Genomic DNA, 25,250 nt, shown 5'->3' on the forward strand with positions numbered 1-25,250 from the left:
TTGGAAGCATGTTTGATTTGTGGAAGATCCCCCTTTAATAAATGGCTAAGAGTAGCCATAAAATGAGTGTCGAGTTCTCAGTGGAAAACTAAAATCTCCTTGATGCAACTAAAAAGCAATACAGTTTCAGTTGCTTCCACTCAGACTAACAACAAAATTAATCAGAGGCTTTTAGTGAGATAGTGAGTTCCTTCTGAAATAATGAAAGCTTTTGTGAAAGGATAGGAACAGAAAGCTAAGAGTAGCTGATGGCAAATTAGAAGAAGAAGCCAAGAATTTGTCCATTTAAAGTGATTTTTAGATTAAAGTTTTTATAGATGTTCCAGAAAAGATATTATTTTTAAGACAGACTTCTAAAGCAAAGAATAGTTACTACTAATTAACCATAATTTAAAATAATTAATGACATTCAGTACATAGAGACCGGACTTTTGGAGAGAAAATGTCATAAAGACTAGAACAGAGTGCTTTTGAACCAGCAGAAATGTATTTGCTTTGTCTTTCAGTTTATGAATGCTTTTTTTCCAGTTACTAGAATATAAAACTTAAGTCTAAGAAATTCTCTGAAAGATTAAATGATTTCTCACTTTTGAAAAGAAATGTTCATGATACCAAATAAAATATGAAGGCATGATAATTATGCTATCTTTTCATCTCTTTCATTCCTTTATGCCATTAGAAATAAAAGAGCAGTAAAAATAAAATGAGAAAATGATCAGTATCAAAATCAGTTAAACAGGGCTTCCCTGGTGGCACAGTGGTTAAGAATCCGCCTGCCAATGCAGGTGACACGGGTTCGGGCCCTGGTCCGGGAAGATACCACATGCCTTGGGGCAACTGGGCCCGTGTGCCACAACTACTGAGCCTGTGCTCTAGAGCCGGCGAGCCACAACTACTGAGCCTGCGAGCCACAACTACTGAAGCCCACGTGCCTAGAGCCCATGCTCCGCAACGGGAGAGGCCACCGCAGTGAGAGGCCCATGTGCTGCAGAGGAGTGGCCCCCGCTTGCTGCAACTGGAGAGAGCCCGCACACAGCAACGGGGACCCAACGCAGCCAAAAATAAAATAAATAAAAAAAATAAATTTATAAAGAAAAAAAGCAGTTAAACAGATTTGGTTGATCTCTTTGGGCTCGAATACATGGCAACATATATTGGCCAGTTTTTATAGAAAATCTATGCCAAGTGTATGAATAAAACAAACAATTTAAGATTAGGTATAAGCCCTGGAAAATAAAATGTTGATATTACAGCAGCTTATAAAATAAGAAAAAAGTCCCTTCAAGTTTGGGGTTTATATATGCAGTTAAGGAAAAGAGACAAGGAAACATAACAGAGATAAAAAACTAAAAATGATGACTTTAATCTTTAAAAATGCATAAGAGCAAAGAATAGAATGGGAGCCTATTTGTTATCATGTTCATATCCTAAAGTGACAAAATTTCCTAAAATGGAAAGCCCAAAACTGCTTGGAAGTTTTTCTGAGATAATGTAAAACACCCTGAGAGTCCTCTTAGTTCCCACACCAAAACTTCAAAAGACAATCATTGTAGAGCTTGACTAGAATCAGAGAGGCATATATTCAAAACAGAAGGCATACCTGTAAATCCTTGTTGGATGTCCAAAGAGTCACAAAGAAAGAAAAAATTACCCACCTATGGTAGGAATTATCAAGTGTTGAATCGTTAAGGTGTCTTTAAGAGACCAACTTACATTAATAAGTTCAACCTCCCAGATTTTTTTCAACAGGTCCATCGATGTATAGCCATTAATCAGAAAGGCTTTGGTGTAGTCACCTAGTTCGATGGAATCCAGCCACTCAGCAACAGATGTGGGATGGTAGCCATCATGGCCAATGGGTCTCATCTGTAATTAGAAAATCACGTTAGGATTAATTTAAGCTGTTTACTTTGTGTTCCAACAGCAGAATGCATCTCGGAAATTTATCTGATATGAAGCAACAGATCTTTCTGGATAAGAAAATAAGTAAACCCAAAATACTTTATGCACAATTCTAAATTATTAATAATTTCACGCTGAATTAGTTTTCAAAAATGCACCCAGAAATTTCCAATTTAGCTGCTAAATCAGTTCCATATTTGAGAGAACTAAATATGTCAAACTTCTGTTGCAGACATTATTGGCATTCTGTTGGACGGAATTTAAAATGATGTCAGTCGAGCAGTTTTAAATTCAGTGCTGAAGGCACAGGGAACTGAACTCCCAAAATGTAGATGATAATTCTCATATGCACAACATCAAAGCATGTGAAAATACTGCATGACTTAAACATCCAAAGGAATTCATGCTTATGCAAGACATGTAGGTAGTGCAAACATGCTGGAGAAACATACTGCTGTGGTAAGCCAGTAAAGAAGAGGCTTTTGGGTGTTTAAGGACCATGTGTTCTACATAGACTCTACAGTATGTTAGACAAGAATAGAGAATTCGCTGGCAGACAGATTCCTATTTTTTGTCAGCTATATAAAGATTTATTTTTTTACTTTAGGAGAACAAAGAAGTGTGACAGCAACATAATGTTTCTGAGTTTAAATTTGAGTGTCAAAGTAATTTAAGCAAGAGAAACTTCTGGCATTAAAATTTTGTATGGATTATTCTAGTCTTTTGGTTTTTATTTGAAATTTTAGTTGAATTTGCAGTTCTTGGTTTTTGAAGGAACTCACTTCTAAGACTTGTGCTGCTTTGCATGCCATACCATAACATCTAATACTTCAGTTATTAAGGACAGCTGGCACCTCATCAACTTGATGTGATCCTTCAGTGAAATTCATGATGGGAACAGCAAAACTGGGCAAAATACAACATAGATTTTCCTCTTCCTTCAGATTCAAGGAGATAAATATTAACGGAAATCTATATGATTCTGATTTGTGAGCAGAGAAAAGATTAGTCTGGGCATCAGGGATTCAGATTTTAATCTCAAACATGTTAGGCTTTCCGCCACTATGCAGTGTTCTCATTTTTGAGATTCTCCTTACTCCTTTTTTTTGGAGGGGGTCCAAAGTGTTTATTAGGGATCAACATCTGCGGAAGGAGGGGTGAGGAAGCAGGGCTGGGCAGGAGAGGGGCCGAACTGTGGTGGGGCTTGATGGCATCTCTGTGAACCATCTGGGGAACTCTGGCACAGTTTAGGCTAGTAGAGTGTCCCAGGCAGGGCAGATATGAACGGGCCTTTGTGATCTGCCTCTCTGTCACTGGATGTTGCTGCCTGGGAGTAGCGTGCTCTGGTGAGGGCTCTCTGCGGTGGAGGCAGACCCTGAAGATGCTGACGGCTGGAGGCTGTCTGCTGACTACTCTCCCTGATGCTGGGCAAGTCCTTCCTCGAAGGGAGTTACAGGTGGTACATTGCCATGTCTTCCAGAATACCTGGGATCTCGAGTCACCAAATGTTACTATATTTGGCTTTTGCCTTTCACTCTATACCCACTCACTCATTCACATGCACACAACACTTATTTTTTAAATTTTAGGTGAACCATTGGAAAGACATTTCTCCTGAACCATTTGTGGACATCATGAAACTTCATCCCGATACTCCAGGAGCATCTCCCAAGAACAAGGACATTCTCCTACACAGTCACAGTATCATCACCCTCAATAAATCTACCATTGATAAAATTACGTTACCTAATATATAGTCCATATTAACATTCCCCAAATGTCCCCAAAATGTCATCTGTAGCTGTTTTTTTTTTTCCTAGCCATGATCAATCAAAGGTCAAGGCAATTATATTTTCAAGTATTTCTTCTACCTTTTTTTTTTCTCTCTTTTCTTCTTCTGGGATGGTATTTACTCCTTCATTTTTAAGTTCTCTTTTCTCCTTTTCTCTTTCCTATTGCTCCACTCTCCAATCCATTTTCCATTTTGAGGTTGAAATGTCCTCTCTTTTAATATTGCCATGTAATTCATTATTTTGCATTGGGGTCTGAACTACATCAGACTTTTGTATTTCATTCTTACATTGACTGACTCATTTTAGCTACTCATTAAATGTTTGTTCACATAACACTTAACTCAGTGTTTATTACACAGTAGTTACAAATGTAAATGACACCTCAGGAGTTGCAAAATGAAGCTTTACAAATACAGTATGCTAAGACATATATGGAATCTAAGGAAAAAAAAAAAAAAAAAAAGGTCATGAAGAACCTAGTGGCAAGATGGGAATAAAGACACAGACCTACTAGAGAATGGACTTGAGGATATGGGGAGGGGGGGGGTGAGATGTGACAGGGTGAGAGAGTGTCATGGACATATATACACTACCAAATGTAAAATAGAAAGCTAGTGGGAAGCAGCTGCATAGCACAGGGAGATCAGCTCGGTGCTTTGTGACCACCTAGAGGGGTGGGATAGGGAGGGTGGGAGGGAGGGAGATGCAAGAGGGAAGAGATATGGGAACATATGTATATGTATAACTGATTCACTTTGTTATAAAGCAGAAACTAACACACCATTGTAAAGCAATTATACTTCAATAAAGATGTTAATAAAAAAATATCAAATTTTGAAAATCGTAAAAAATAATTTTTTTTTAATAAAAAATCAAAAAAAAATGATGTTTTAGCAGCAGTTACAAATAACCGGATACTATATATATGTGTAAAATTGGCAACTAGGACCCAAAGCAGAGGCTCAAAGGTATTAAATACTTTCATATTCTACAGAGAATTACAAAAATATTGGGGCCAGGGGCATTCTCCAGGACTTATTAAGAGGTGGTTGAACCAACTCTGCTACCCTGAATAATCACCCCAGCCTTAGGAAACTCCCTGGCTGCCCCAGTTGACACAAGGAAATAACTGGAGAAAGGGGAAGAAGGAAGGAAGAGAGACTCATTAGCTTTGAAATTAATATCCTGGCAGGGAGGTCTTGCTGTTAGCCATCCAAGAAGCTGATCACCCCAGCACTGGATACTGGGGACGAGCTTAGAGAATCTTGATGAATCAAGCTGGGGTAGAGTCAGATGTCCCATACCAGAGAACTGTGCAGTAGGGTCCCCATAGGTCACCCCAAGCATTCACACTCCATTCCTTTGAGAGAGCACCCAGTGGCCACCTGCCACACAGAGGTTGTTGATGATCAGCGTTAGCCAAAGAGCAATGACGGCAAACTCACCAGAGCTCTGCAAACCAAACCCAGTCAGGTATAAGGAAGTATGCCTTCCCCCCAATCTCTCCTTCTCTAGCACTAGGGAATTTAGAATCAGAAAAGAGAGAGGTACCAGTCCCTTGGGGGAAGCCTAAAATGGGGTAGGGGTGGGGGGAGAAAATAAAACTGGAGGCTTAAATGGATAGGAACTGAATTTGCAATATTTTACGTAACTGGAAAGCTACTGGATGTGTCTGAGATAACATTAAAAATAGCAACGAGAGAATCAATTGAGCTTGGTTGAAGGCAGGATTGGAAAAAAAATGTCACATCAGTTTCTGCAGACTGCTCAGAAATCTGGTTCCTCCTGTGAGGCAAGTTCTCCCAGACCAACCTTAAGGAGGTGAGAGGGAGGGAAATATTTGGTGGAAAGATGAGAGACGGGGGCAGGGTAGAGAGCAAGTGTGAAGAGAATCTAGGAAAGGGCACACTGACGTGTGCAGCGGCAGCATTCAGCCAGCTGCTCATTTGTTAAACATTTAGCCAGTGCCTATTCTGATAAATGTTGTGGAACAGTACAGAAGCAAACAAGTTATAGTCTCTCCCTCATAGAAATTATAACCCTTATTTAAAAAATATGTGAACAGAAGAACAATAAATTATGAAGGCTCTCCATACCTGAAGACAGGAAACCATTAGCGCCAAGTGAAGTTACAAAACTAACTTGACACGTATTTAACGGTATGCAGAATGGTTACTGCGCTGCACAGCAATTTCCTTCAAAGCAATTCTTCCATCTGTTCCTTCATTTCTCTTCTTCCTGCCACTACTCTGTTTAGGTTCTTGTTGGTGCTTATAAAAATTAATGCAATAGCCTTCCACTTGGCCTCCTACCTTTGGTCCAGCTTATACCATGATGCTACATCAGTCTTCCAAAAAGCCAGGCTCTTTAAGTCAACCCTTGCACAAAAACCTATAGTGGTTCTTTCTTGATAAAAGCCCAAATGTCCTATTCCAGCATCCTAGGACAACTGAGATCACGTACAAACTTATCTTTTCAACCTAATTTCACACTACTTGCTATATGTAAACTAATACATATGATTAGACACATGAGTATGTCTAAACAGTATGTTAATTTGCTAAGCATTCCATGAACATGAACTGTGTGTGCAAGACACATTCATTTCTTTGCTAATATCATTTTCCATGCTTTTTGCCTTTATTTCTGGAGTGTTTCTCCAGGACTGGCTTCTTGAGCTCTAAGATACAAATTTCCAACCATTTGTAAAATATCTCACATAGATGTCCTATAGTATCACCAACACAAGCCAAAAATGTATCTCCTCCAGCTCACAAACTGGCCCTCCTTTTGTGTTTCCCAACTAAGTTAATGGGGAAGCATCACACTATTGCCCACCTAGATGCTTAGGAGTCAGCTAGCTTTCCCCATTCTGTTTTACCATCATATCTAATTAGGCCAACAAGTCTTATATATTTGATTTCCAAAATGTCTCTCAATTCAGTTCCTTTCTTCCAAAATGGACTTTGGAATCTGACAATAATATCTACTGCAGTATTGTAAGGATCATATGACATAGGGTATGTGAACTAGTGCAGTGTTTTGAATACATATGTCTTCAGTAACTCTTAGTTCCCTTCCCTCCCCAGTGCCCTAAATTAGGCCCATGCTTATTTTGAAACTGTACAATGTTGAGTCCTTTGGCTGCTACTCTTTTCAACTTCCAATCAAAACTCTTCTTTCCTCTCTCACCCCTCCCAACTTCCCTCACTCCTTGTCTTTTCTACTTTGTTTTAGAAAGAGTTTATGACTGCTAGCATCTTTATACTCCCCTTCCCACAGGTGACAGTTATTTTTCAGAAATATATCTAACAAGGTCCCTCAAGTCGATTGAATTGTTGGTCTCAATTCTTCGCTCTCTTCCTGGATTAGAATTATGCCTCTGTGCCCTTTGCTGAGGGATCTATATTGAACCCTGATGTGGCTGGAGTTACTTCTACATCCCATTGATGTTGGTCATGTACTTGCTTGGCCAGTGGAACAGGCAGAAGTATCAGTGTGGTGGTTTATAGATGAGGCCTCTGCACTCCTGTGATCTACTCATCCTTTTGAGTCCTATGCTCTATTACAAGAAAAACAATTGTTGACTAGTTGCATAACTGCTGGTCCTAGGAGAAAGATGAAGACTTGTGGAGCAAACCTAAATCTAGCCCGAAGCTTGGAGTCTACCCCAGCTCGCTGGAGCTCAGGTGAGTCCAGCTGAAGTTAGCTGAACCACAGCTGACCCGTGGACTCATGAGTAAGGAAAATAAATATATATACATATATTTTGTTTCTATAAACCACTGATATTTTGACATATAGGGGAAAACTGACTAATAGAGTCACTCTTTTATTACAAAACCCTTGGTATTTGCATTAGTCTGGGTTCTCCAGAGAAATAGAATCAATAGGCTGTGTATATACACATGTAGAAGCCCCTAACCTGGCAAGTGTGAAATGTGCAGCGCAGGCTGGAGACTCAGGGAAGAACTAATGTTGCAGCTCAAACCTGAAGGCAGTCTGGAGGCAGAATTCCTTTGTCTTCTTTGGAGGACCTCAGTCTTTTTCTCTGATTGGATAAGTCCATCCACATTATGAAGGGTAATCTGCTTTACTCAAAGTCCAACTGATTGAAATGTTAATTTCATCTTTAAAAAAATACCTTCACAGTGACGTCTAGACTGGCGTTTGATCAAATATCTGGGTACTGTGGCCTAACCAAGTTGACACATAAAATATTCCAAACTCTTTATGAATCCACCAGCAAATGCATCTACATGAGACTGAGAAAGACTAGGGAAGCTAAGTTAACATCAACATCCTACCCAAGTTACGTGACTGTCATCTAGTAAACATCTATGTACTGCGTTCTCACTAATCCTAAACTAAGTAATTCTTTATTTTATGAGTATGATTGTTGGGGCATAATCCACTGTATTTCTAGTAAACTTCCATACTTTTGCTCATGCTATTCTCTCTTCCAGGGATGCTATTTTCCCCCTGTTTTCTGTTGAAATTCTTTCCATTCTTAAAAGGTCCTGTTCAAATGCCATCTCTTTTGTGACGCCTTCTCCAAAGCTACCTTTACTCCCAAGTCAAAACTAATCATACCTTCTACTAGGTTTCTGTAGTAATTTGCATAAAATTCGATTATAGCTCTATTAAAGTCTGATTTCTATTATAGTTAGAGAGGTGAATGTCTGTCTTCTTCTTTAGACTGTCAACCTCTTGGTGATGAAATAAGGTCTTAGCCACTTTTGTAGTCTCTCACATGCCCAGCAGAGCATCTCACATATGGCAGGCATTTGCTAAATGTTTATTAAATTAAGTGATTTAATGAACACATGAAGATAAAATGACAAATTAATTTTAGTGGTATGGCATCCATTTGTGGGGGAGATTTGTATTTTTTACTACATATTATGAAAATGAGGGCTCTTTTTATGGTCTAACAGTAATGTTTACAACTATTTAAAACTATTAAATACCAAGGACCAATTCCAGGTAGTATGCTGTATCACAAAATGCACTGGGCTTTGTTTCTGTAGCCTGGCAGTCTTGACTCTACTATTAACTAGCTGTGTAACTATGGGCAAGTTACTTCACATCTCTAAGCTTCAGTGTTCTCATCTATAAAATAAGGGTGTTAGATCAATGATCTCAAAGTTCCTTTTTAGTTCCTAAGTCTTATAATTCTATAATTTGTATATTAATATCAAATTAGTGTCAGATTTATTTATCCAGTAAAAAGAAAAGAAGCCCAAAGGCAAAGAAAAAGATTACAGGACAAGATAGGACATTTAGGTTAAAGGCAGATGACATCCACACTTCTTTCCTTGAGTGTACCCACACGGAGCACAGTGACTGCTTTCTCAGATTAGCAGTGTTTAAACTCTTCTTCCAGCAGGCACACCTGGCAGGACAAGGCTAGACAGCGACAGCTCCAGGGGCTGCCGGACCTGCCACACTGCGGAGCATGAATGGGAGTCAGGCACAGTCTGTAATCTGAGAGGCAGAGTGGTGGGCAGGCAGCAGGCACTGTAACAGAGGTTCACAACAAGGCAATACGATTCTACTAGTTGAATCCCAAAGTCTGGGGAAAACCTAAGTTGGGATAGAAATCAGAGATAGCAGTGAAGAAAGCTTCAGTCTCTGGAAAAATGAGGATATATTGGTACATTTTACCAAAGATCTTCCTTGTTGCTCTTGATGTCTTGTTATTCTGCCCAAATGTGCATTGACTTTCCTCCAGGAGCCTCTTAAAGCAAACCTGGCCTCAGAGAGGGCACACTGTTAACATCACAGGCTACACAGCAGGCAGAGATCACTGACCCTAGGACAGTGCTCTGTGGTGTTCTGGGGCTTCAAGGGGGTCAATTATAAGACAGGTGAACAGTACAGGTTCTGAAACTGCCTGGTCTACTTCAGTTGAATAGCTCATATTTTAAGTCTTTTACACAGGTAGGAAGAGGAAGGAAAGCTTTCTCTACTTTAAAAAGAAATATTTGAAAACCACTGACCTAGAAGATTTTTGCAAGATTACATGATCACTACAGTTTTATTTTCTTTTAATTTGTTAGTTTTATTGAAGTATTCTGGGTTTGTTGTATATGTATGGACATGTATATATCTATATATCTATATATCTATATATCTATATATCTATATATATATAGTCTGTCATTCTCTCTGCCTGAAACCAGCTTTATCTGCTGAGACAAAGATAATACCTTATAAAGTGATAGAGCCACAAGATGAAAGGTATAGCAAGAGGAAGGCAATAAAGATAGTAAAAGGAAACAAAAGAAGAAAAAATGAAATTACATTATAATAGATTTGGGATTAAATTTAAAAAACAGTTCTCAGTGCAACAAGTTATGAAGCCAGCATTATGATAGTGGCATGGTAATTAGATCAAGAGAATAAGGAACTCAAAAAAGTCAATAACAAATTTGGCAGACATTTTTATATCTGAAAGTGTTACAAAATTGAGACAGAGACCCATTGTTGTTCACCCGAAACTGTTCTCTCTTCTTCCATAGTAATGGGTCTTCAATTGAGCTCGTGTCTGCCTAACTAGATTCGAGATACACTAGCTTCTCTTCTGGTTGCTTCCATGAGAATACATTTGAGCCTATGGGATGCCAATGAAAGTGCTGCGTGTAACTTCCAGGTCATCTTTAACCTAAAAGGTTCTTTGCTCTAGAGTTGCTTTTTTTTTTGTCTACTCTTGAGCTGAAACATCTGTGGCTGCAGCCCAGCTTCGTCCACATGGGCAAAACAATACTCTAGAGTTTGGGAAATGCTTCTCAAACCTTAATGTACATGAGAATCATGTGGGAGATCTTAACCTGCAGATTCTAATTCAATAGGTTGAAGGGAGACTCTGAGATTCTGCATTTCTGACAAGCTTCCTGGCGATGCTGATGCTGTCAGTCTGGGGACCATACTTTAGAGGATGATAGAGGAACAGATGGAAGGTCCTGGGTCCTTCCACAGTTGCATAGAGCAGAGTCAACTTGTAAACCGGACTGCTCACTGTCAGACAATTACGTGGGAGATATAAGCATTCTGTTCTTTAAACCACTAGGAAGTCTCTATTTTAGTGGCTTAGCCTTTAATAAAAACAGAATTAAAAATTAAATAAGGCAACTTCACGTAGAACATTTAAAGGAAGCCTGTATTTCCATTTGACAGTATGTTGCATTGTCTTTTGTTTTGTGAAGCCATGAGTTTTCATATCTGTTGCCATTAAAAGAAACTTCATTTCTTTTAACTGCCTTTGTTGGTATCTTTCTGTCAATCATGCCACCATCCCTTTGTGACAACTATGCAAGGGATAAGAGGGGGAAATGTAGAAAACCTCAAGTTTCTAGCTTTGACACCTGGGTACATGGTGGTATTACCAGCTGAGAAAGAAAAGAAAATAGAAGGAAATACACAAATAATTTTGAGACATGAGAAATTAAAGATGTTGGGGAATAGCACGTTAAATTTGGGGGAGAAGTCTGAGGGGACATATAACCTTGGGCAGCTGCAGCAGCACAAGGGGGAGTCTTGGCTCTTCCACTCATTAGCTGTATGACCTTGAGTAAACTACTCAACCTTCCTAAGCATCCATTTTCTGATTAGTAATGTGAGAGAGAGAAAGAACGTCTACCTCTGAGGGTTGTCACAGACATTCAGTGAAATAATGCAAGTAGAGTTTAGCCCAGTGCTCAGCACGAAGAAGCACTTGATAAATCTTAGTTATTTTTATCACATGGGGGAGCTGAAATCCTACGTGGATGGGACTGAAGAGGGTATGTATTGATAGTATGAGAAGAGAAGTGGCCTGAGGAGAATCAACGTTTTCAAAGTGAAGGATAAGAATTATTTTCAGGAGACGAAAAAGGGAATAGTCAAGACAACAAGAGAAGTGAGGGAACAAAAGTTGCAAGGAGTCTGTGGGCAGCAGTGCTGGAATCTGCAGAGGTCTGCTGAGAAGAGGAGGGAGAAGCGCTCATGGCATCTGGCAAATAGGTCTCTGCACCTTACTAAGAAGAACCCAGAAGCTAGTCTGTGCTGGGTTGAGGTGTGAGTTAGAGATGAGGACATAGAAAGTGCAATCTAAATGATTCTGCTGAGGAGTTTGTATGGGAAGAGAAGGAGGGAGAGGGAGTTTTTAGAAATTACAAGGAAAAGGCATGGAAAGGAGTGACAAATGAGGATTCAGGGCTGAGGAAGGTCAGACACACAAAGGAGTAAGAGTCCAAGAGTGCAGTGGAGATTGGGGTGGGGTAGAGGGCTTGCCTTTTGCTCTGGTGATTTTTGCTTGCCTTTCTTAGAAATTATAGCATGAGAGGCATAGTTAGAGATAACTTTGGGGTTAATAATTTCTGTGTTAACAGAAGCTACCTGGCTTGGACTTGGTGAGAGCACTCATAAAGGTCCTCATGTGGGCAAGGGCAGCCTTCCGGGTGGCATGCTGCTCCCCGGATACACACAAACCTGACTACCATTTATTATAAACGTACTTGTACAACAGCCTCGATGTGCCAGGCTCAGGTACTTAAACTTGCCTATGAAGCTGCAATGGACCATGGCTCCTCTCTTCTACCTGGATGTACTTTGTGCCCTCAGACTCCCTGATAGGAGTTTTGTAATACAGACAGCTGACATCGTCGGGTATGTCCCTCTATTCCTGCTCCTTGTTCTAGCCTTTTCTGCTCTGTCCTGCTGCTACCCAAGACCTAGACTAACAGCAGCCCTGAGAATAAACCAGGATAAACAGTGCTAGCAGACAGCGTGCTGCCACGTCCAAAAGCAGGTCTATCAAGTATCGCGAGGATCAGATCTCCCACAGGCTCTGAGACCTGGGCTTAGACATCTCCGTGCTGTTCATCAGTGGCTCTTAAAAGACTGATTGAACGTGAAAGAGAAAGGCAGATCCACTGACCACGGAGCCCCAGAAAAAGTCTATTCATCACCATTTAAGCGCTATTGCAGTGTAACTTTGCTGGGAGAGATGTCTACGAAATGGATAAGAGTACTGATGACACCACCTAACAATCATGTGAGACTTTAAAGAGCCCAAAGGGATTTCATACACATTATCTCATTTGTGAGGGGTTTTAGGTGATCTTTGGGAAAATGCCCTTTATGGAGTCTGAGACTCTGGGTGCTCCATGTAATGATATTCCTTCTGTGGAACTGAAAGGATTAATACACCGTGACTATTGTTAGGAAGCACAATGTGATAAAGTCTCTTGTTGTATATACGCAGCAAGGGAGGGAGACATGTAACATAGACGAATCTGTTGCTTGAAGCCCCTTTGTCTGCAATTAGACTCTCTTATGGAGACAATTTCTGTAAAAGAATGGGGAGAAACTTAAACTCTCAGAGGTAAGTGAGTTATATTTGGATGTCACTATGGACTTACAAATTGCAGATAATAGTAACCTCTCTAATTTTTCCCACCACCAACTGAGCCTTGCCGACTTTGCATCCTTGAGTGTTTAGACAATTGAAGACTCCCAGCTTTAGGAATAGGGCAGGAGCATGAAGAGGTGATACCTGGATATTACTTGGCACTACATTTTGGGGAATAAAGGGAAAGTGAAGCGCTTTGGACTGGGTACTATCTCTTAATGCCCTGTGATTTCTATTTCATGAATAAAAGAAATAAACTAAGGTCAGGCTGTGAGAGGGCCTGAGGTATCCCTTATTTTGACAAGTCTTAGACTGTGAAGTGAAGTAATGGACAAATAGTGCATAGACAAGAAATGTTTTTAAGACACATGGTGATCAACTTCCAATAGCACAGTATGGTTGATTGGTGATCAAAATAGAAGCACTAGCCAGACTAGTCAACCCTCTAGCCATCAGGGTTAGGGATTAACCCTTTGATAAAAGGCACTGGACTGACCACAAGTTAAAGGAGTGAAGCTGCCAAAACAGACAAGTTCTATAAACTGTGGTAGGAAAAAAAATGACCATAACAACAGTAACAACCATAAAACAATCTCTTTATCGCTTTGCAAACAGTGTGAGCAGACTGCCAATCAGCCTTCTTCTATGCACACACAGAGTAACTGCTCTCTGGAGCATCACCTGAGAACCTGGCAGTTACCTGCCAGGTAAGATCTGTGCGGATGTGGATGAAAGGACCGATAGGTAGAGCCACTACGCAGTACATATATAAACACTGGGGTTGGATGATTTTATTGTACTTCTCTCTGAAGCTTTTGGTAAAAGGTGTGTTTTTAAAAATTCAATAAAAGTACATGCTTTTGCCATCTTTTCATTTCTAAAATCCTTGTTGAGATCATATTGACCCTAGAGCCCTCTGTTAAATATCACTATTTGTTTTATTTCCTTGTTGCAAATCTCTTTTATGAAACAAGGGCTCAGATTAAAGATGAAGCGGATTTATTGCAACTAGAATAAGGTGCTGAACAACGCTCACCATCATTCACATTTTCAAGCTCCACCACTGATATGAACTATATTTAGAAAAAGACAAAGGATCCCTTTTTTTTTTTTTACCTCTGACAGTACATGTTTTCTGACATTCATGTAGCTACAATGCTTATGTAGTGCACTGGTTATGTAGCACACTGCCTTGCTCTTATAACAGAAATTTTAAATGCTACTATCAGTCCGGAAAATTGTTTGTAAGTTATTAGTCTCAACTAAAAAAAAATTTCCCAAACTTGAGTCTTCAGAAGATAATGAATGTTCTGAATACCAATTCTATTTATTTGATATTTAAAAACCATGTCCTTTCTCAAAGCCTCTAGGTATGTGCATAATAACATCACCCACTGAAGTACTTCAAACAGATAAATGTACCATAAAACCAAAGTCAGCAGTATACAAATGAATAACTTATGTTCTGCTTGGGTAGGGAAGTATAAAAGATATACAAATGGTGGCAAAAAATTAGTATAGGAGTTACAAAATTGAGGACCTACAACCCATCCATCTATCCATCTGTCCATCCATCCACCCATCCATCCATCCATCCATCCATCCAATCATCCACCCATCTACTCATTCATTCATTCACTCATTCACTCAACAAATATATAGGGCATGTCTACTATATTCTAGGCACTGTTCTGGATGCATCAGTGAATAAAACATATAAAGGTGTCAGCCATTGTGGAGTTTACATTCTAACTGGGGAGACAGAAAATAATTAACATAATAAATAGTATAATAAATAGGGAAATTATGTCAGAAAGTGATAATTGCTGTGACAAGAGAAAGTACAAGAGGAGGATTGGGAGTGCTGGAGGTTCTGTGGGGACAGGAGAAAATGGGGTATTCAATAGGGTGGTTAGGGGACATCTTATTCAGAAGGCAAGACTTGAACAAAGATTTAAAGAGGGCAAATTTGCTTTGTTGGCAACTAGGGGGAGAGGATTCCAAATAGAGGGAATAGGTAGAGCAAAGGCTCTCAGGAAGGAGTGAGCCTGGTGTCCATTCAAGGAATAACAAGGAAACCAGTGGGGTTGAAGCAGCTTGTGCAGGCAGAGAGAGGCAGGGAACAGGTCAGAGAGGTAATCAGGGGCCAGATTAGGTAAAGCTTTGAAGGTCTTGTAAGGATTTTGGCTTTCATTCTGTGGGAAACAGGGAGCCAGTGCAAGAATTTGCACAGAGCAGTGACATGATTTGGCTTATATTTCAGCAGAATCACTCTGGTTGCTGTGTTGAGAATAGTGTATAGGGAAGCAAGGGTAGGAGCAGAGAGGCCTGTTCAGAGGCTCTGGAAGCAACTCAGGAGAAACAGGGCTAGTGGCTTGGACAGGGTGCTAGAGGAGAGGTGGTAAGAAATGGTCAGATTCCAGATGATTTCCTGAAACACAAAATAAAGTGTTCCTTGTTCTCTGATGTGGAATGGGAATCTGTCAGGTTGATGGCTGCATCTGGGTGGCACGGATCTCAGCTTGAACAGCACTGTGTTCATCTGTCAAGCATGGGGATATATAGAATATATACGTGGAATATATATGGCAGGGTTGGTCTTGCATGGGTCTGTTTTCAATGAGCAACCCAGCATCCTCAAAATACTCTTCTGCTTAAAGAAGGTGGCCAAGGCATATGTATTTGATTAATAGAACAAGAGATACATGTTCGAGGAGATGGGTGATTATGCATGGATTTCAGGATCTGGCACTCTTAATGGGCCCTGGCTTAGCTCCCATGGACCATGGCTTAAGAAGAAAAAGCTTCAATACAAAATCTATATCACAAAACATTTCTGGGACTTGGGAACAAAAGGAATCAGCAGAATTGGCACCAGCAACTTCATCAGCAAGCAGGGATGGTGCCATATCACAGATATTAGTGCCCTGAACATTGGGCACCAGCAGTTGGTGATGGTGCCCACACTGGCAGGCTGCAGTGACATTGGCAGAACAGTCAGTTGGCAGTGGCAAAAGTGCCCTTGATGGGAAGATACTGGGCACTGTAGCCAGTAGCACAGACATTAGTACCTTTGCCTCATTGGGCACCTGCAAGCTCTGAAGCAGCCTTTGGCAGTCATTAGTAGAGATTTGGTACACTCAGTGGGTATTAACAGCACTGAGAGCACTTTTGGTAAGTTCTGGTGGCACTGTTTCAAGCTTTGGTGACAGGAGCCATCAACCACAATAAGCTAGAGAGGCAGAGAAGGGCAGATGCCAGTCAGCAAGTGGTCTGGTTAATGGTGCACATATGACTTGAGAGACCCAGAATGAATCATTAGGAAAAATTTCAGTAAGGTCTAGAATATGCAGAGAAGTGTAACCTCATTTTGAAGCCCTGCCTGGAATTCTTGAGAACCCCTTTTATATCTATAGTGAGGGAATAATCTAAGAACTATTCCATCACCATTGGATGGAATAAAGAATAGCTTGGCTCTTAGGAAAATGTTTCCAGTTTCATAGTCTGATGTTGTTTGTTTGTTTGTTTGTTTTGTTTGTTTTTGGCCAGCTCAGAATTTTTAGTTACCTCAGACATCAAACTAAGAATTTTCAGCTTGACTTAAGTGAATACCCAGTAGAGAATCAGCTCTTAACAATAGTTTTAGTAGTAATTATTTATTTAATTCAACAAGAATTTTTAAGCACAAAATTTATATGTAACATCATTCTAGGTACTGTAAAAATGCAAAAGGGTCTAAGGTTCTTTCCTTCCAGGAATATGCAATTTTCTGTGTATATATTTGAAATATATACAAATATAAGAAAATTAACTACCAAAGTTTTTACAAGTTCCAGAAAAGAAACAAAACTTGAGTGGATTGGAGAAATTTGGGAGGAGTTTCTTCCATAGTTTCTCTTGGGGTTAATACATAGGGAAGTAAGTGAATGCCTGTGTGAGTGGGTATGTGTGTGTGTGTGTGTGTGTGTGTGTGTATGAAAGTGAGCAAGAGAGAGACAGAGAGAGAAACAGAGTGACAGACAGAGAATGGATGAATACTCTCTCCCTACTGTCTCTAGACCTAGCCGGAACACAGGCAGCATCCTCTGTCTGGAGTGATTCCCTTAATGACCTATTTGCTAAACATACGTATTAATTCCTTGAGATTAAACTCAAGCATCATGTACCCACCCAGAAAACTTTCCCTGACCTCCGTACTTAGTTCTTCCCTCCTCTTGGAGCATTTTTTTTCGCATAGTAGTTTAGTTTTCGACATATCTATCTCTGTCTAAAGAGTAGGTAGGACTCCTTGAGGCAGGAACCAGGTCTTATCCATTTTTTCATACCTATCTCTGAACCTAGCATAGGGCCAAAATGAACTATCTGATTGAATGGATGGATGAATCAGAGATTCACTGATGATCATCTGGGCATGTGGGTATCTGCAGACATTATGCATCTGGAGTTGCCCTAGCTCTCTGTCATCTGGCTCCAATCCTACCAGAAATGCTACAGTCTTTGAGATGTAAGGTCAACTGTTACTTCGTGTTTACATCAGTAGCACTTAGAAAAGTATTCAGTTGAAAGTGGACACCATAAAGGTTGGTAGATGATGTAATTGAGTCCCCGGGGGAAAGGCAGGGAAATCAATCTTCTCTACACTTACTGCAATAATCTCTTGTACATTTGTGAAGAAATTTTCACATTCAACAATTTCTATAATACATTTACCTATTAGTATTAGAAAACTGTAAATACAATTCTTTCCCACAAAGCAGTGGCCTCTAAATAGACAAGGAGTTGAGGGTTAAAACTGATGATGCACTGAATAAAAAGCTTTTAACCTGCTATGACTCTGTGATTCATAAATTATAACCTTAAAAAGCATTTAAAGTGTATCTATTTAGCACTTATGCCACCATGAATTCACAGAACAAGTAAAGGTAAAATGTATTTTCTCTTGAAGACATGAAAGAAGGAATCTGGCAGTTTATTTAGTACTCATTTCCTCCGATAAGAGCAGTAGTTATCTGTTAACTAAAACCAAAACAAAACAAACAAACAAAAAAGCAAGCTGAACATCTTTTTACTAAAATAGAAGATGATAGATCTGTGGGAGAGAGTGAAAATGGCCAGTCATTTTTCTAAAGATGAAAGGTGGATTCTTAGGTAGCATGACAGAAGATCAAGCATCATGTCAGAACCTAAAAGATGGAAATCTAAAATCCCATTGACCACCAACAAAGAAAATGACGACAAAGAAATACCACGTATTGAAAAAACTGCTTTGCTTAGGGGTGGGAGAATAGTAACTCAGTCTTAGTTTAGCCTGCTCTGCTGAAGCTGACTCCAGGCATCTGCTTGAGTCTGAAGCAACTGACTCACTCATTATAGCTTGAAGGGCAAAGTGATGGATGAAATTCATAGCTGGATTGATGGCACTAGCTATATTTCAGAGGGTGGTTATTACAAATGGGAGAAAAAGTAGCATATCTGTCTGCCTGAACAAGCTAAGCAAATACTTTGGGTCACATTTTGCTTGGAGTGTCATGAGCTATCCCCAAACCCCACGCAACAAAGAAGTTTTTAAGGTGCATAGAAATGCCTTTTTGATTTATCTGTCTCCTCCTCCAGGAACCTTCTCCTGATTCCCTGAACAGAAGAGACCTTCCCTTCCATTTAACATCCAAAGCTTGTATTTTTACTTCTATTACAGTTTGTTCATGCTCTGTTTCTATGAAATTCCTTGAATATTGGGCTGACTTCTGTTGTTAGACGGTAGTCTCCTTGAAGGCAGATACTGTGTAACTTCATCTTTTTTTTTCCTCCTTGTCCTGTGTCTGAGACATAAGTAGATGCTCAAGGCATTTGCAGACATAAATTGAACAGAGACTTCTCACTTGAGTGCTATTGATCAAAAGTAAGAAATAGAGCCAAATTATATTCAACTATTAAAGTAGAACTTAATTCAATTGTACAGGAAAGGTAGGGGATAATGGCTCTTCAAAATGGTGGGTATGTTGTTTTAGAGCTCTTGTGTAGATTTACTTAATTCTGCTTTTTTATGAAATCACTACGTCTTCAGCAATTTCATGGAACTGCACTGCCATGGTCTGAACATTCAGCTTCTCAGTTCACTTCTATTCCATTCTACGCCACCTACGTTTACCAAGCCCTTGCTGTTTAAAGTATTCTCCATCTCCACTCTTTTCCCACTTTCCACTTAGCACTGGGGACTGATTACATTACCTCTAAGAGGTGCAGACAGGAAGCAGTCTTGCTATTATGCTTATTCATTTAATCTCTTAGATAGGAAGGCCCTAGTTATGATTTTAAATAACTTCTTTTCTAGTTCCTGATGAGCTAAACAATAATCTTAAATATATTAAAAATTAATTTAGTGAATGATGATCAGAATTGAAAGTTTTGCCCTTTTCTTATTTAAAAATTGACTAATCTGCCTTGTGAGAAATGGAAATGAAAAGAATGGAAAGCTCACTATTGTAAAGTAGTCATGGGCATTTTTAGTCACAGACTCTCTTATATCAGTAATTGAGTTCCTTTCTGTTGCTTTTTGGTCCCAGGCAAGAGCAACCCCCCAAATTTATTAAGTTTTGTTAATTTGGTGAGCACTTATTGAACAAATACAAGTGGCTATGACTAATTTTAACTTAGTCCTTCTAAGTGACAGACACTTCATATGCATTTGAAAATTTATAACTCACAATAACTTAATGTGGTAGGTTCTACTATTATCTCCATTTTACAGATAAGGAAACAGAGGATTATAGAATTTAAGTAACATGTCCAAGGTGACACAAGTAGTAGGTGGCTAACTAGAATTAAATTAGGTTAAAGTAAAAGCTCAAGAAAGTTCCTTTTTGAAAATTCTAAGTTCCTTGAAGGCAGCTTAAGGAAGTTCCTTTTTGAAAATTCTAAGTTCCTTGAAGGCAGCTTAAGGAAGTTCCTTTTTGAAAATTCTAAGTTTCTTGAAGGCAGCTTAAATGGATTATCCCCTTAGTATCCTCATTGTGCTTTGAAGTATAATGTTTAGACAATATAGTTAAGAACCTCAGTTAAACTATCCAGGTCTGGACAGTTACAGAAAGATAGAGAAGATGAAAAGGCAGAGGGCTATGTACCAGATGAAGGAACAAGAAAAAACCCCAGAAAAACCACTAAATGAAGTGGAGATAGGCAACCTTCCAGAAAAAGAATTCAGAATAATGATACTGAAGATGATCCAGGACCTTGGAATAAGAATGGAGGCAAAGATTGAGAAGATGCAAGAAATGATTAACAAAGACCTAGAAGAATTAAAGAACAAACAAACAGAGATGACCAATACAATAACTGAAATGAAAACTACACTAGAAGGAATCAATAGCAGAATAACTGAGGCAGAAGAACGGATAAGTGACCTGGAAGACAGAATGGTGGAATTCACTGCTGCGGAACAGACTAAAGAAAAAAGAATGAAAAGAAATGAAGACAGCCTAAGAGACCTCTGGGACAACATTAAACGCAACAACATTCGCATTATAGGGGTCCCAGAAGGAGAAGAGAGAGAGAGAAAGGACCAGAGAAAATATTTGAAGAGATTATAGTCGAAAACTTCCCTAACATGGGAAAGGAAATAGCCACCCAAGTCCAGGAAGCGCAGAGAGTCCCATACAGAATAAACCCAAGGAGAAACACGCCGAGACACATAGTAATCAAAGTGGCAAAAATTAAAGACAAAGAAAAATTATTGAAAGCAGCAAGGGAAAAACGACAAATAACATACAAGGGAACTCCCATAAGGTTAACAGCTGATTTCTCAGCAGAAACTCTGCAAGCCAGAAGGGAGTGGCATGATATACTTAAAGTGATGAGAGGGAAGAACCTGCAACCAAGATTACTCTACCCGGCAAGGATCTCATTTAGATTTGATGGAGAAATCAAAAGCTTTACAGACAAGCAAAAGCTAAGAGAATTCAGCACCACAAAACCAGCTCTACAACAAATGCTAAAGGAACTTCTCTAAGTGGGAAACACAAGAGAAGAAAAGGACCTACAAAAACAAACCCAAAACAATTAAGAAAATGGTCATAGGAACATACATATCGATAATTACCTTAAACGTGAATGGATTAAATGCCCCAACCAAAAGACATAGACTGACTGAATGGATACAAAAACAAGACCCATATATATGCTGTCTACAAGAGACCCACTTTAGACCTAGGGACACATACAGACTGAAAGTGAGGGGATGGAAAAAGATATTCCATGCAAATGGAAATCAAAAGAAAGCTGGAGTAGCTATACTCATACCAGATAAAATGACTTTAAAATAAAGAATGTTACAAGAGACAAGGAAGGACACTACATAATGATCCAGGGATCAATCCAAGAAGAAGATATAACAATTATAAATATATATGCACCCAACATAGGAGCACCTCAATACATAAGGCAACTGCTAACAGCTATAAAAGAGGAAATTGACAGTAACACAATCATAGTGGGGGACTTTAACACCTCACTTACACCAATGGACAGATCATCCAAAATGAAAATAAATAAGGAAACAGAAGCTTTAAATGACACAATAGACCAGATAGATTTAATTGATATATATAGGACATTCCATCCAAAAACAGCAGATTACACGTTCTTCTCAAGTGCGCACGGAACATTCTCCAGGATAGATCACATCTTGGGTCACAAATCAAACCTCAGTAAATTTAAGAAAATTGAAATCATATCAAGCATCTTTTCTGACCACAACGCTATGAGATTAGAAATGAATTACAGGGAAAAACACGTAAAAAAGACAAACACATGGAGGCTAAACAATACGTTACTAAATAACCAAGAGATTACTGAAGAAATCAAAGAGGAAATAAAAAAATACCTAGAGACAAATGACAATGAACACACGACGACCCAAAACCTATGGGATGCAGCAAAAGCAGTTCTAAGAGGGAAGTTTATAGCTATACAAGCCTACCTAAAGAAACAAGAAAAATCTCAAGTAAACAATCTAACCTTACACCTAAAGAAACTAGAGAAAGAAGAACAAACAAAACCCAAAGTTAGCAGAAAGAAAGAAATCATAAAGATCAGAGCAGAAATAAATGAAATAGAAACAAAGAAAACAATAGCAAAGATCAATAAAACTAAAAGTTGGTTCTTTGAGAAGATAAACAAAATTGATAAGCCATTAGCCAGACTCATCAAGAAAAAGAGGGAGAGGACTCAAATCAATAAAATCAGAAATGAAAAAGGAGAAGTTACAACAGACACCGCAGAAATACAAAGCATCCTAAGAGACTACTACAAGCAACTTTATGCCAATAAAATGGACAACCTGGAAGAAATGGACAAATTCTTAGAAAGGTATAATCTTCCAAGACTGAACCAGGAAGAAATAGAAAATATGAACAGACCAATCACAAGTAATGAAATTGAAACTGTGATTAAAAATCTTCCAACAAACAAACAAAAAAAAAAAAAAAAAAAAGAATTTGGGGCAGAGTTCAGCATCTATTTCTAATCTCAAAAAATGTATGTATATGCATATGCATGTTTATAAATCTTTATACACGTGTGTATATAACTATATATGCATATGCATATATACATTTCAGTCATTATTATTAAATATACATGTTCCAAGCTTTTGTGTAGATTTGGCCATGATTAATATAGTGTAAATTATATGTAAAAGCACTGCTTAATGATAATATGATTTTTAATTTTCTCTATGGGTGGATATTAATATATCCTTGAAACTTCACCTGCATGTAACTCTTCAGAGAATCCCTATCACAGAGAGAATAAAGTCAATGAATACAAATTCCTCCTCAGATACTTTTACAGCATCAAATCTCACTGCTCCTCAGCATTCTCTGATACTATGTAATTATTTGTCATTTTATTTTCCACAACATATTTTTCAGGTCATCCTTCTTTTACTTATGCTGTCCCCTTGCCAGGGAAGCCCTTACCACTTTTCCTCACCTGCTACACTCTTACTCATTTCTTCAGAGTCAACTCAGGCACCATCTCTTCTACTAAGTTCTCCCTGAAAGTAGAGGTTGGAACAATTGTCTTAACTGCTGTGCCCTGGGGTACTCTTTTGTCTTCCTTTACTTTTTTAATCACTTTCCACATTATATTCAAATGATCAGGTTACATACCTATAGCCCCTCAAAGAATTGTAAAATCCTTGATGGTACTGTCTAGCACTGATATGTAATAAATGCTCAATAAATGTCTGTGGAAACAGAAAATAAAAATAAAAATAAAATAAAATAAAATTGCAACCTCTCTGGCAAAAAACAAAACAAACAAACAAACAAACAAACAAAAACTATCCAGGTCTGAACCCTAGCTTATCCATCTAAAATAGCATTCATACTTTCTTGTCACTCTGCCTATTCCCTTGCTTAATATTTCTCCCTAGCACCAATAATTACCTGATAGGACATATTTTTACTAATTTTTGTTTGCATACCCCACTAAAATAAGCTGCATGAGGAGAATGACCTTGTAGGTCCTGTTTCCTAACACCAAATCCTCAACATCTAGAACAGTGCCTGACATGTGGTCGGTATTTCATAAAATATCTATTAAATGAATAAATAAAAGATTCACTTTGCTTATTGTTTATACCTGAAGTAGTCATTTTCAGATACAATTAATGGATTGAAGGAACCTCACTTTTTTTCTTGGTTCACCTTCAATCTTCTTTTAAAATTTTACTTAATATACATGAATATAGCACATATGATGTACCAAGCTCCATTTTAAGTGCTCTACAAATATTGACTCATTTAATTCTCAGAACACCCCTATGGGGCAGGTAAAATCAAACTCAGGGAGTTCTGGCCATGTTACCAACTATTACACCATGCTGCTTCCTGGCTTAATCCTGTAAAAATGTCAACTCTGTGTAGTTTAATGCTCTAATGATGTGTCTTCACTTTCTCCTAGAGAGTGCCCTTCCATCTTGCCCATCTCTCCTTCCTCTCTACCCAGATTAAAGAAGAAAATAAATAAGATTATTTTAGTTATTTTACTTTACTTAATTATACCTTTCCTCCTTTGACACAGCAATTCCTACTGCTAGTGAAGCTTTTCTAAGGCCGCCTACAAGGATAAATAAGCAGTTTGACCCCCAGTGGCTGCTGGACAGCTGACATGGTCTGTGTCTTCCTTTCTCCTTTTTCAAGTTGGTCTCCTTCCTGCTTTTCTAGGGCTTTTGGATCCCTGCCACAGCCCTTCCCTTCCAGTCTTGAGAAGGGAGTTTAGTGGCCTACGGAAGTTGTAAAAATTGCCTTTATAGCCTGAAACTTAAAAGGAAACCCAATTTTATAATCAATTCCTTTTCCTGTGTTTCATCATTTGGTTCTTTCTTGTCCTTTTACAGTTTCTCTCACAAATACCCAAGCGTCTTCAGAGCCTTGGGTCTCAGGTATAACAAAGTGTCACCCAGGAGGCAACTGTCATAAGGACAGACACCTGGGATTTTAGTTCCAGCTCTGTCACTAAGGAACAATCTGCCTTGAGGCGAGCCATTTAGTATGACCGATGCTTATCCTCACCTGTGAAATGACTTAGGTGAGAGGTTGAGCTGAATATTTTAAGGTCCTTTGCTGCTCTAAATTGTGATTTTCTTGGAAGAATTACATTAGGAAGAGAAAGTGCTCAGATATCTAAATTCCTTTACTCTTACTACCGATTGCAGTATCATTCCAAGGGAGCCATTGTTCTTTATTAAGTGGGGGTGAACTTCTCAAAGTTGAAGGATGACAGCTGCTGGGAATGGCGATAGATCAGAATTTATTTACTTGCAGAATTCCTCCCATATTTCTCTGTAAATATCGTGGGGGATAATGAGTAAAATGAGAGTCCAGTTTGCTGGTCTACATAATAAAGTATTCTAAGATAAATTCACTTAAAGTAAAACATTTCAAATCCTCCATCTTTAGCTTAGGAAGAATGCAGCAGTCACCTTGCTTTCTGAAATGGTGTAAAAACCTTGGAACAGAGCGTCCATAAGTAAGTTGGGACTGCACTGCTCTCACGTCTAGCAGTTATTTGGAAATCTATCCAGCCCAAACAGCTATAGCTATTTTGTACTTTGTGTGTACTGGGCTTTGTCATTTCAAAGGGCTCAAAGAGCTTTATAA

The 25,250-nt window shown here is 38.9% G+C and overlaps 1 protein-coding gene and 1 pseudogene across 18 annotated transcripts in view; both read right to left on the minus strand.

Annotated features, from left to right (window-relative positions):
- The window catches only part of ANKS1B (ankyrin repeat and sterile alpha motif domain containing 1B), a 1,131,483-nt gene that overhangs the window by 293,429 nt on the left and 812,804 nt on the right, over nt 1-25,250 (minus strand). For all 17 annotated transcript variants that reach the window (XM_082349568.1, XM_082349580.1, XM_082349581.1 and 14 more), the window contains one exon: nt 1,714-1,866. In XM_082349568.1, the coding sequence (XP_082205694.1) occupies nt 1,714-1,866 (153 nt within the window). The remainder of the gene's footprint in view (nt 1-1,713; nt 1,867-25,250) is intronic.
- Nucleotides 1-25,250, minus strand: part of LOC309608938 (AP-3 complex subunit sigma-2 pseudogene) — a 510,311-nt pseudogene that overhangs the window by 38,913 nt on the left and 446,148 nt on the right. The gene's annotated exons all lie outside the window — the stretch shown is intronic.

Source organism: Balaenoptera borealis, assembly GCF_965194805.1.
Source record: "Balaenoptera borealis genome assembly, chromosome: 13".
NCBI lineage: Eukaryota > Metazoa > Chordata > Mammalia > Artiodactyla > Balaenopteridae > Balaenoptera > Balaenoptera borealis.